Genomic DNA, 12,591 nt, shown 5'->3' with positions numbered 1-12,591 from the left:
AGTAGAGGAATCTTTATGGAAATGGATTTTTCACTTTGGCCTCTGGATCTGTCTCCATTTCTTTAATCTCTTTCTTTAACAATGCAAGATTTTGTTTGTCTTTTTTTTTTTTTTTGCATTCTTCCCTTATGACATCACAGAGTCAGAGTTCAGACCACCAGGTGCCCTGCTAGTACTAACAAAGTAAATGCCCATGTATTATTGCTGAGCGTATAGACTTTGAATAATTTGACTAATCACCATTCTGAGACTGAGCAGTCCTTTTCTTGCTCTTGGTTTCTTCCATTGGGAAGAACACCTCCTCCTGGCCCAGTGCCACCAAACGCTTATCGGCCAGTGGGATTATGGGTAGATCCCTCAGAGCCTGCAGGATGGATTCTTCCTCACCATAGCCGTGCTCCAGTGCACGAAAGTTGCAAACTAGCAACCTGGCCAATTGACGCAGGCCAGCATCTACAAGAAAAGAAGAGGGTTGGTGCCGTACGCCTCGTGAAATATTCATAAATTACTCATGCAGATGTTGAAATAAGTGCACGCACTTGAATGGATGCCTTCTACTTGCATCAACTCCTTGGCCATGGCTGTGGTTACCGCGGTGACATCAGATCCCCTCAGGTTTCGCACTCCCAGGTGAGTGAGCAGAGGGGCGGGCGGGGCAGGATGAAGACTGGGGTGGAGATAAGACAGAGACAGATGCCTGTCGAGCTCATCTACGCCAATCACATCGCGGATCACAGCATCCTGACAGATGGCCACCTGGGACGGCAGCTTGTAGACAACTTTGCCACCTATGACAGAAATCATAGATGTCGTTGAACCTGAAGCCACGGTAAGAGAGGGGACCATCATATGGGGCTACAGTAGTCGCCATTAAACGGCTTAAGGGAGATTATGACCAACAGGCCGGCCAACCTGAGCTAAGTGTAGGCAGAAAGGCTTTGCCTTTCAGCAACTGTATAATCTGCCCAGCAACAGGCTTGAAAAAATCCAACACCTCATCTGGCAAAGGGACAAACTGGAGGAAGTGGCAAAGACCCTTTAGCCCACTGAACTCTGGGTGGTCCTGGAACACAGAGAAAGCAGATTTATAGTTATAAAGAGAGACCAAAGCCAAAAACCACTGCGTGCTATCAGATGATATTAGTAAACCAATATGACTTGTGTAGCCCCCTCATTTCTTACAGGTTTCACCTTTTATATGCACCCAAAGTCATTTTATATTCTACAATTTGTATTGTCATATTCTGCAAAATTAGTTTTAATCAACCTTCTGAAGTACCGTATATAAGTCGCACCTGAGTTTAAGTCATTCTGTCTCTATTAAAAAAACTTGTGATATGTCATTTATATTGTACATTAATATTAATGTCATTTGATTTGTGGTTTGCAGAAGGAGGAATATGAGACTCCCCCATCTGCATGCATGTCCACTTTGAAGGTCAGGTCAGGTCTGGAGAGCATGCGTTGGCAACGCCACATCCACCACACCACAGAACCACCTTGGGTCACGGATGGCAAACACCAGGCAGACCACCAGCAGGTCCATCTCAGGAGAAATGTGCCACACAGCCAAAATGTCACACCTAACATCCCCTCACAATGCAAGGTGCCCAAGGATTCTCCAAAGGAACCTCATATCAAAGACATTCAGACGTCACCTTGGGTAACTGGTGAGGATCCAAGTCTCACATCCATACAGTAAGAAAGGAAGCACCAGGAATGTAAAGACTTGGACCTTCATTCTCCTGCAACCTATAGCAAATTATCCAAAAACTTCATGCCTCCATTAACTCTTTCCCGGTGTCTCTTGATCAGAAAGGCAGAGGACTCTGAGACATCAACTTCACTGTCAAGATACGCAAATGTTTCTACCAGTTTGACATGTTCAACATAGCAGACAGAGTTCTGATATCCAAATCCAGGAAGTCATTGAAAGCCTGGATCTCAGTTTCTATCCAGAACAATCACAAACCTCCTGTAAAGTCAAGGTCACTAAGCCTTTCCTCATCAAGAAAGATGTCTAAGCTGCTGGCTTCCACTACTCTACCCAACAACTGTTTCTGTTCAAAGGTGATCTAGAAAAGGGATAAACTGCATGATCTTTTTTGACATTTACCTTTTCTGCTCATGGGAACGTTTAAAGATAATTTTATACACAGTTTAATAAAGCATGTCCCAGATCTGCTTGTGGAGATCATCACAGATTTTAATTCACTGAAACATTCCCTCCTGTAGACAAGATCTTACAGTGAAGACATCCATGGCCTGGAGGAAGAGTTGGGGTATCTCAGATCGAAGCCACTGGTTCCACGAGCTGTCTCTGTCTACATCTTCTCTAGAAGAAGGGATGTCAAAGTCACCTGGAGAACAGAAGCACGTTGACTCGTCAGACTACAGCGAGCAATTCATCACAAACTGCACGGTTCCATCAAGACGCTCTGTGTTCTCAACCACCACCATCACCTTGGATAATGAAGCGAAAGCCAAAACTGCGAAGGGGCAGGAAGGCGAACACGGGCTGTTTCTGAGGCTGACAAATGGTATCGCTTCCTGTGATGTCACTGCCGAGCTGGAAAGCCAGGGCGAGCTCAGTGGACTCAACATCATCTTTAATCTTGAAGAGAAAAAAAAAAAAAAATCACAGTTTCAATGTAGATTCAAGATTGTTCAGTGAGGATGTACACAAAATAAATAGAGCTCCATTTAATAAATTGTTAATTGTGCAACTTTTGACTGTTGCATCACCAGTTGTACAGCAACTGGTTGTAAACCTGATGATTTAGTTGTGTTATATTTAAAGGTGTCCATACTTATGCACGCCGATGGTTTGGTTGATATATTTTTATTTAATTTATGTCATATTGTAGAAATTCATTTTCACTGTGATTTTAAAGGTTTTTTAAAAAAATCTTAATAAAAGCCTTAATTTTTTAAAAATATGACGTAATAAAAATTCAAATTTAAAAGTAGCAGTTTCTACTCACTGTGAGTCTAAGGGATGTAATTGTAGAAATATTAATACAGAGAAACCAGAGTAATTTACAGTATTTGATGCCACAGAAAATATAAAATTTTAAAAAGTCAAAGCGTGCCCACATTTTTGCAGGCCTCTACAATTACCTCGCCATGGAACCTGCTTGACAGCTGTCTGAAAATGGACCAACAGAATGAGATAAGGATGTTAGGGTGTACGTGTTTTACCTTACGGGGCTGCAAAGTGCATCTGACCACCAGCCAGCGCTCTGTGCCCTCTGTGTGCTCCACCTCCAGAACATTGTGACTCAAGTCTTTACGGGTCATTGCCATAAGGCGCTTCTCACTCTGGCAGCAGGAGGAGAAGTGTGAAACTGATGGCAATTTATGGTGTTATGTGTTTTATGGAGGTGCAACAATGAATCAAGGCATTTGCACGAGTAGGTGGACTACCTGACTGTAGATGGTGATGGAGCGCAGGCGGTGCAGAAATAGCAGCAGAGAGGGGTGCACGTCGTGAAAGAGATTTCTGGTCTGATGGCACTCAGAGCGAAGAGGAAGGCAGATCTTAGTGGTCCAGCTGATGAGAAAACCGCAAGTAAACAAAGAAATTTAGAGTGTGAGAAGTAGGGTTGTAACATGATCGACGAGTTGATCCTGGTCTAACCTTTGCTTGGTGACATCACTCAGCTGTGTGTCCATGGGTCTCTCGTCTTCAGTCCAGTGGGGGAGGATGTATCCCATGGGGCCACAGGTCTTGTCAAAGTGCAAATGAAAACCATTTGAGTGAATCTCAGGACAGTCTGTGACCTTGAACACTGATTTAAAGCCGATTCCCTTTTGTCCTGTGAGAAATGCCATTAAGAGACTTCATTAAGGTGAATACTTAATTCTACCACAACATCCCAATTTCTTACTGAGAAGAGAAAACACTTTAATGTGTCAAAAAGCAAAATGCATGAATTGCCAATCACTCCTTTAAAATAGCAATTACAATCCACAGGAGGTTATACTCAGCTCTGAAACAACTTGTCAACAAATTTAAATGCATAGAAAACAATCGTGAACAAGCCCCAAGACGCAACATTTCATTCAGTACAGAATACGTTTTGTGTATCACTTGCAAGTAAGAGGAAGAGAATCTTAAACTAATGCAGCTGAGGTTGTACATACAGTACTTACCTATGTATCCATATTTGTGTTTGCCTTTAGTGCTGCGACCTACATCACAGATGGCCCTGATGTTCGTCTCCTGAAATCCAGTCTCATTGTTGAGAATAGTGATGCAGTCTCTCTCCACTACAAAGGCCAATGATGGGACAAAACCCGGGTCCGCTGGATAACTGTTGTCATCTGCATTCTGATTAATGGAAACCCAGAAATTAGCCTAGGCTGTATGTCAAAAATAACCAAAATGACACAAAAAGTTACAAAGCTTGAACATGCTGTGGGTAAAATGTTGAAATACTTATGATAAATATGGAAAATTAGACTGAAAGTTATGAAGTTGGGGGTGTCATGGGATATACATAGAAATACAGAAAATTAGACTAAAAGTTCAGAGGTTAGGGGTGCCGAGTGTTATACACAGAAATATTGAAAATTAGACTAAAAGTTAAGGGGTTAGGGGTGCCGATGGCTATACACAGAAATATTGAAAATTAAACTAAACGTTAAGAGGTTAAGGGTGCCAAGGGTTATACACAGAAATATTGAAAATTAGACTAAAAGTTCCGAGGTTAGGGGTGCCGAGGGTTATACACAGAAATATTGAAAATTAGACTAAAAGTTAAGGGGTTAGGGGTGCCAAGGGTTATACACAGAAATATTGAAAATTAGACTAAAAGTTCCGAGGTTAGGGTGCCGAGGGTTATACACAGAAATATTGAAAATTAGACTAAAAGTTAAGGGGTTAGGGGTGCCGAGGGTTATACACAGAAATATTGAAAATTAGACTAAAAGTTAAAGGGTTGGGGTGCCGAGGGTTACACACAGAAATATTGAAAATTAGACTAAAAGTTAAGGGGTTAGGGGTGCCGAGGGTTATACACAGAAATATTGAAAATTAGACTAAAAGTTAAGAGGTTAGGGGTGCCGAGTGTTATACACAGAAATATTGAAAATTAGACTAAAAGTTAAGGGGTTAGGGGTGCCGAGGGTTATACACAGAAATATTGAAAATTAGACTAAAAGTTACGAGGTTAGGGGTGCGTGAGTTATACACAGAAATACTGAAAATTAGACTAAAACTTATAAAGTTGGGGGTGTCGTGGGTTATACTGTACATAGAAATATCTAAAATTAGACAAAAAATTATGAAGTTGCAGGTGTCGTGGGTTATATGTAGAAATGTCCAATATTATATTAAAAGTTACAAAGCTCAGAAGTGTTGTTATATGCATATATGTTATATGTTATATGCAGAAACATGCAAAATTAGAGTAAATTTTACAAAGCTCATAAGTTTTGTCTGTTGTTCCAAACTTGGTATTAAAGGACGTGTCGCACATAATTTAACATCCCAGTTAGCTACACAACATCAAAATACTCATGACTGTAAGTCTATCCGCACACATGCAGCAATAATTTGTGGTCGCTGAAGTGTTTTATTGCTAATTATACCTCTCGCTCAGCAAGTCAACAGGTGCATTTCTGAAAAACGTCTTACTCGGCATTTCTCAGCATGTGACGTACATTTTAGGAAAAGCAGAAACATCCCGATGGCTGAGAGACAGTGAAACAAACTGCTATGTCCGATAACAAAGCTTCTTTGCTTTCATTTGAAAGGGATGGCTTGGATTTACAGAGGATGTACAGAGAAGAGACGACACACTTCACCGAAACTCTTAATTTTTTTGGGTGTCTGTCAGATTTTGGATCCTAACATCTGCTGTCTGTGTCACAAGATGCTATTTTACTGCCACCATGAACCCGCACGTGGAATGTCTCTACGACACTGTTTTTACAGGCTGCCTGAACGTGCATATGCATTTCTTACATTGGAAAAAGCCAGAATACGTTATTTTCAGGAGATAATGGACTTTCTATCTAATGTGCCAGAATCATGAGAAAACTTTGTGAGAAGTTGACGGCGGAGCTGCCATGAGAGTACACCAAAAGAGCATAGATGATCGGAGGGAGAACTGCTTTTGGAAGTGGCCAAGAGAGTCCAGCAGCCATGGCTCATGGGGAGTGGGCTGGACACACCTGTCTGCATCAGCTGGGATGATCCTTTTTCTTCTTATCCTTCTAAATCAGGACCACAATGGGAAAACATCTCATGCTAGCGGCCGTGGTCAACCCCTGTGCACAGAGGTGGGCTTAATCACAGTGGAACTGTGGAGGACATCTGTCCACAGGAGGATGGAGTGGACCTGGACATTACTCTCTGGCTGGGAAATGCGTGAGATTCATGCGCAACGACTTCTTTGATGGTGTATACTTTACATATTTAATCTTTGAAATCATTCTACAACTGGGTGAGTGCCCTGTTTCAGTTTTTTCTTTTGTCTTTTGTTATTTTGTCAGTGGAGCGGGTAGGCTTTTTAAACTTTATTTTACTTTGAGAAAGCCTGTCAGATTTTGGATCTTGGTGAATGTTGATGCTGAGTCTGCTGTCTGTACCAGAGCAGCATGCTGTTTTAACACCGTTATAGCTCCCACCGTGAACATGCATGTGGAACTCTCTGCTGTTTTTCAGGCTGCCTGATACCACAGATGTATTTCTTTGATTTTTCAGTCATATCAATGACAACACTTATAAATGTGCACAAAGATGAGGCTCTAGCAGAGTCTGTTTTTAACAGGCTGCGTTCATGGTGGATGGATGTGCACATGCACTAAGTCTTCTCACAGTGGAGAGCGGCTGCTGTGTTTACTGTGACTGCATCAAAATGAACAGTTATCACTTAAAAATGAGTCATCATAACACAACATCACACTTATGTAACCTTTGCAATTAATCTGCGGCTCTGTTCTTAATGTTAGCAGCTACATTCCATTCAAGCACACACTGGGACTTTTCCTCAAAGCTACGTAAACGCTGTTGGAAACACTCAATCAATCAATCAATCAATTTTATTTATATAACGCCAAATCACAACAAACAGTTGCCCCAAGGCGCTTTATATTGTAAGGCAAGGCCATACAATAATTACGTAAAAACCCCAATGGTCAAAACGACCCCCTGTGAGCAAGCACTTGGCGACAGTGGGAAGGAAAAACTCCCTTTTAACAGGAAGAAACCTCCAGCAGAACCAGGCTCAGGGAGGGGCAGTCTTCTGCTGGGCCTGGTTGGGGCTGAGGGAGAGAACCAGGAAAAAGACATGCTGTGGAGGGGAGCAGAGATCAATCACTAATGATTAAATGCAGAGTGGTGCATACAGAGCAAAAGAGAAAGAAACACTCAGTGCATCATGGGAACCCACCAGCAGTCTAAGTCTATAGCAGCATAACTAAGGGATGGTTCAGGGTCACCCGATCCAGCCCTAACTATAAGCTTTAGCAAAAAGGAAAGTTTTAAGCCTAATCTTAAAAGTAGAGAGGGTGTCTGTCTCCCTGATCTGAATTGGGAGCTGGTTCCACAGAAGAGGAGCCTGAAAGCTGAAGGCTCTGCCTCCCATTCTACTCTTACAAACCCTAGGAACTACAAGTAAGCCTGCAGTCTGAGAGCAAAGCGCTCTATTGGGGTGATATGGTACTATGAGGTCCCTAAGATAAGATGGGACCTGATTATTCAAAACCTTATAAGTAAGATTCTAGAATTAACAGGAAGCCAATGAAGAGAGGCCAATATGGGTGAGATATGTTCTCTCCTTCTAGTCCCCGTCAGTACTCTAGCTGCAGCATTTTGAATTAACTGAAGGCTTTTCAGGGAACTTTTAGGACAACCTGATAATAATGAATTACAATAGTCCAGCCTAGAGGAAATAAATGCATTAATTAGTTTTTCAGCATCACTCTGAGACAAGACCTTTCTAATTTTAGAGATATTGCGTAAATGCAAAAAAGCAGTCTTACATATTTGTTTAATATGCGCTTTGAATGACATATCCAGATCAAAAATGACTCCAAGATTTCTCACAGTATTACTAGAGAAACGAGTACACAGGAGTACTTGGTTTTCAGCAGTCTCTGTTGCTGTTTGTTGCGAATGCCGTATACTTTGATAGCGGCTGCACAAAGTAATCCCGGTGTATCATCGGATGGTCACTAACACCCTAAATCTAAATTGTTATGATTTCTGTGCGACACGTCCTTTAAGTGTTTTTCTACCAAATAATTCAGTGGTTGGAAAGTAGTAAAACTGTTTGTGCAATAAAATTTAACAATATTTTTTAGTAGTATGAAATTTTCTACACAGAGAATTACAAGCAAAGTACTGTAATTAAATGTCTCAGTAATCCAAGAACATTTTGGAGTTTTACCAACTTCATGCATACTAACAATTTTATTGAAACTAAGTTTCTCATGAAGGCTTTTAATAAACCTGCATAATTTTATTTTTTCACACAGGATGTGCAATGTTGTTGCATCTCTTTTCTGTCTTACACACAAACATACACATGAACACACACATACACACACCATGTTTCTTTAGCAGTCACACTCCTGACTCACGCTGTGTCTTTGTTGTTGGTTTCTGTTTGACCTTGTTGGCTTGTCTTCTTTACCTCATTGGTTTTACGACTAATTTTAAACTGTTTGTCCTACTCTCACCTTTCATTCTCTAGTTTATTCACTCATCTTGCTCCTTTTGTTTATGTTGCCCCATCATCTCCAGCAGCGAACACTCTGCACCACACCCAGCTTTGTTTTCCTCCCAGCTCACCAGGGCGAGAATTCCCATGCACCTGGCCTACTCCCTTTCTCACCTCATGCTATCAACAAAACCCTTGACGCTCCAAGCCGGACACATCAACATCTACTGACGGCACTGAAAAGACAAACAAACCACTTTCACTGCTCAGTGTGCATCTGCCCTCCTGCTTTTGGGCTTCAGTCTCCTTAATCTGAAGACATTTGATGTATGTGTGTTTATGGTTCCACAGACTCCTCTCCTGTGGAACCAGCTCCCAATTCAGATCAGGGAGACAGACACCCTCTCTACTTTTAAGATTAGGCTTAAAACTTTCCTTTTTGCTAAAGCTTATAGTTAGGGCTGGATCAGGTGACTCTGAACCATCCCTTAGTTATGCTGCTATAGACTTAGACTGCTGGGGGGTTCCCATGATGCACTGAGTGTTTCTTTCTCTTTTTGCTCTGCATGCACCACTCTGCATTTAATCATTAGTGACTGATCTCTGCTCCCCTCCACAGCATGTCTTTTTCCTGGTTCTCTCCCTCAGCCCCAACCAGTCCCAGCAGAAGACTGCCCCTCCCTGAGCCTGGTTCTGCTGGAGGTTTCTTCCTGTTAAAAGGGAGTTTTTCCTTCCCACTGTCGCCAAGTGCTTGCTCACAGGGGGTCGTTTTGACCGTTGGGGTTTTTTACGTAATTATTGTATGGCCTTGCCTTACAATATAAAGCGCCTTGGGGCAACTGTTTGTTGTGATTTGGCGCTATATAAATAAAATTGATTGATTGATGTGTACCTCAACTCAAAAATTAATTTGTGACTTTCTATCTAATTGTGTCTGGAGATGGTCCTTGAATATAGAAGAGATAATCGATTTCTGGTGATCTTTCACTGTGTTTTTCCTTTCCCACCTTATAAAATCACAAAGATCTATAACCCTCACACTCACATCTTGGCCGTTATTCATACGAACACGATCCTGGAGGGACGTGTCATCTGTAGTGGGATATGCCACATGCTGCCTGAATCCAAACGGTCTCCATGGTGTGTCCATCAGAAATAAATCCTTTACAGGCACTGAGGCCCATTGCATTGATGCTTTTCCCTGGATACCGCAGCATGAGAGTCTCCAAACCCTCCTGGATGGGATGCCTGTCCATCGCAGGTTACTTCCCCAGCAAAGGCTGGTAACCGTTTATAGCTGGTTGGAATGATGCGTCCTTACAGGTTTTACTGCCTCATAAGGAGGTTTGAGATAATCTGGCTACACTGGAGGTTTCTTTTCAACTTGTAGTCATGTTGAAGCTGTCCCAGATATCAGCAATTGCTTTGAGATGTACATAACTCATATGAGTAACAGCCAAAACTCCAAAAGTATCAAAGTGTAATTTTCTATGATGGTAAAATGGCGTAAATAATGGGAGGTATGCGTTACAAGACACACCTGAATGAGTTCCAGGACAAAGTGTGTGTCTTTGCTGTAGAGTTCAGTGGAGAGTCGGTCCAAGCTCCGGCCCAGTCTCTCCTGGTGGACCTCCATCAGCTTCTGGCTTTCAGCAGTCAACTCCACACCAATGCCAAACTCATTTTTCCTGCAACAATCCAAACATGGGAAGACTCAGTCACATAGCACAAAGCAGGGATGCGCCAGATAAAGCAACAAACAAAGTACGATAAGAGTAGGAAGCAAACCTGATGTCCTCAATGATGGATCTTTGGATACTTAATGTGGCTTCTGACTCACTGAGAAAAGAGTCTGTTTCGTTACTATCTGATACCACAGCGTGTTCCTCCCCACATGCTCCTTCTGTTTCAAAGCTGGAGGTCTCTGCTTTGGGCACAGAAGACAACTCATAAAACTCTTCATCGTCTTCCTCCTCAGCATCTCCTTGGTCACCGTCAACTAGAAGAAGATGAAGAAGAAGCTCATTTAGTGCTTTGTTAAACACTGCATAAATAAAATTCCCATAGTGCTCCTCTCACCTTGTTGTAGGCTGTGGTCAGAATGATCCTCAAGGTCAAGATCACCACATTCACTCAGAGCTGATGCACTGCTGCTCTCAGAATCCATCAGATTAGACTAAAACAAAAACATGTATTTTTTGAAGTTGTATTTTTTGGAACTGTAGTTAAGTGGTCCAGATTCTATATGTTTTAAATGATTACCCAACGATTAACATATACTGTATTGTTCTGAATATAAGACTTATTTCTCTTGGAAATACATCAGAAAAAAATAGGGTCTTCTTACGTTTATTTTTTTACATGTCATATGCACCCCCAACAGTTGGTGGCACCAAATACCAGTGAAATGATTGTGACTTTCACGACTGAAATGAGCCTGTGCTTCTAAATAGCTTGCAGTCTTACATTATGCACAGACACTGTGGCTGTCCTGAGAAGAGAGTGCCTTAAATGTTGGGTAAGTTAACCAGCAACTGAGGAGAAGTTACGATGCAAACGTTAAGCTTAAGGTGATAAATGCAGCAGAGTCATTAAACAACTCTCAAGCAGCCAAGAAATACAGTGAGAGTGTAATGTTAAAAGATGGCATAAAAGACCATCTTACTAATGGCAACAGTCAGAAAAGCTGACCTTGGTCATAAGAGTACTAGTGTCACACTACACGGTTGAAAAATATAAACGAGAGACTGCTCACAAACTGTGCTTCTCTTAAGCATTTTCTTGATTAAAAAGGAAAGATTTGATCTTCAGAAAGTCGTTTTCCAAAAGCACATCTTGAAAGGTTGGGGGGACGGGGGTCGTGTTACAATAAGGGTCATCTTATATCTGGGACAATAGTATTTACAGCATTTCATAACAATAGCATAGCATTCCGCATAGCTAATACTGCATTGAGAGCTAAGGTTAATCCAAGTAGGAGATTGATCTTCAAAATATTTTGTTACTTTGCAACACAAAATTCTGAATAGATTATGTTAAAGCTAGCAGAATGCCACCATGAAAATTCAGTAAGGTATATCTTACTGTATATATTATATTCCAATTCTAAGGTGGAACTATGCTAGTATACTAAGGTATATCTAAATATCTAAAAAGGAAGAGTAAATAGAAGAGTAGAAAAGGGTAGAGTAGAGCCACTTAGGTGCCTAGTCTTGAGAACCTGGGATGGTAGGTTGAAAAGACATGTACTATTTGCTAATAGGTTGTATTCTGACCTTGGTGTAGTCTAAGGGTGGTGAGTGCCTCTGCTCAGTTGGGTTCTGTGGTTGGTTCATTTTTTTCTGGTAGTCCTTCCCCCACTCTGTGATACCCAGGACGAGTCCCAGCCGATGTACACAGTTAAGGTACTTCACGTCAGATTGAGCCACAGTAAGCAGGACCTTTTTGGACTTTGCTTGACCCAAGACATGGGAGAAAGGCTCCAAAAACACCTGGAAGTGATGGATGCAGCATTTCTTAATCAAACTTGAAACAGTGATGCACCTTAATGCTTCTTGTATTGTTTGAAATCAAGCATCAATGACAACTCTAAAGAACAGCAAGCAAGCAAGATATTTATTCAACTGCTTTGCTGGAAACTAGTAAAAACCTCCTTAGAAGATCACATTGTTGGCCATTAGAGACAGTGATGACCCAGACTACCCAGACTCTGAAAATGCAGTACAACTTACCTGCTGCAAAAGAAGTTGGCAGGTTCTGGCAGGGATCCGTGTGAAACACTCGAGAAGAAATTTGGCCACTGTGTTGTAAGATGACATGTCATCTTCAGAGGTGGACAATTCTAATAAAAACAAAGGGTGTTTCAGTGGTGATTATCTAGTCAAGTTGCAACTGGAAGACGTCTACACAGCAGTACGAG

At 41.6% G+C, this 12,591-nt stretch overlaps 1 protein-coding gene across 1 annotated transcript in view; it reads right to left on the bottom strand.

Annotated features, from left to right (window-relative positions):
- wu:fj29h11 (protein NO VEIN) overlaps positions 1–12,509 on the bottom strand; it is a 33,388-nt gene extending 20,879 nt beyond the window's left edge. The window contains exons 1-14 of the mRNA XM_034193300.1: positions 12,404–12,509; positions 11,948–12,163; positions 10,752–10,848; positions 10,461–10,671; positions 10,213–10,360; positions 4,156–4,333; positions 3,641–3,818; positions 3,427–3,553; positions 3,202–3,321; positions 2,464–2,614; positions 2,248–2,360; positions 913–1,063; positions 540–788; positions 241–453 (exon numbers count right to left, since the gene is read on the bottom strand). Coding sequence (XP_034049191.1) covers positions 241–453; positions 540–788; positions 913–1,063; positions 2,248–2,360; positions 2,464–2,614; positions 3,202–3,321; positions 3,427–3,553; positions 3,641–3,818; positions 4,156–4,333; positions 10,213–10,360; positions 10,461–10,671; positions 10,752–10,848; positions 11,948–12,163; positions 12,404–12,490 — 2,239 coding nt within the window. The 5' untranslated portion in view covers positions 12,491–12,509. The remainder of the gene's footprint in view (positions 1–240; positions 454–539; positions 789–912; positions 1,064–2,247; positions 2,361–2,463; positions 2,615–3,201; positions 3,322–3,426; positions 3,554–3,640; positions 3,819–4,155; positions 4,334–10,212; positions 10,361–10,460; positions 10,672–10,751; positions 10,849–11,947; positions 12,164–12,403) is intronic.
- Positions 12,510–12,591: the final 82 nt, after the last annotated feature.

Source organism: Thalassophryne amazonica, chromosome 18, assembly GCF_902500255.1.
Source record: "Thalassophryne amazonica chromosome 18, fThaAma1.1, whole genome shotgun sequence".
In the NCBI taxonomy this organism is placed as follows: domain Eukaryota; kingdom Metazoa; phylum Chordata; class Actinopteri; order Batrachoidiformes; family Batrachoididae; genus Thalassophryne; species Thalassophryne amazonica.
The sequence above is the reverse complement of the archived record's forward strand: the minus strand, read 5'-3'. Positions and strand labels throughout refer to the sequence as shown.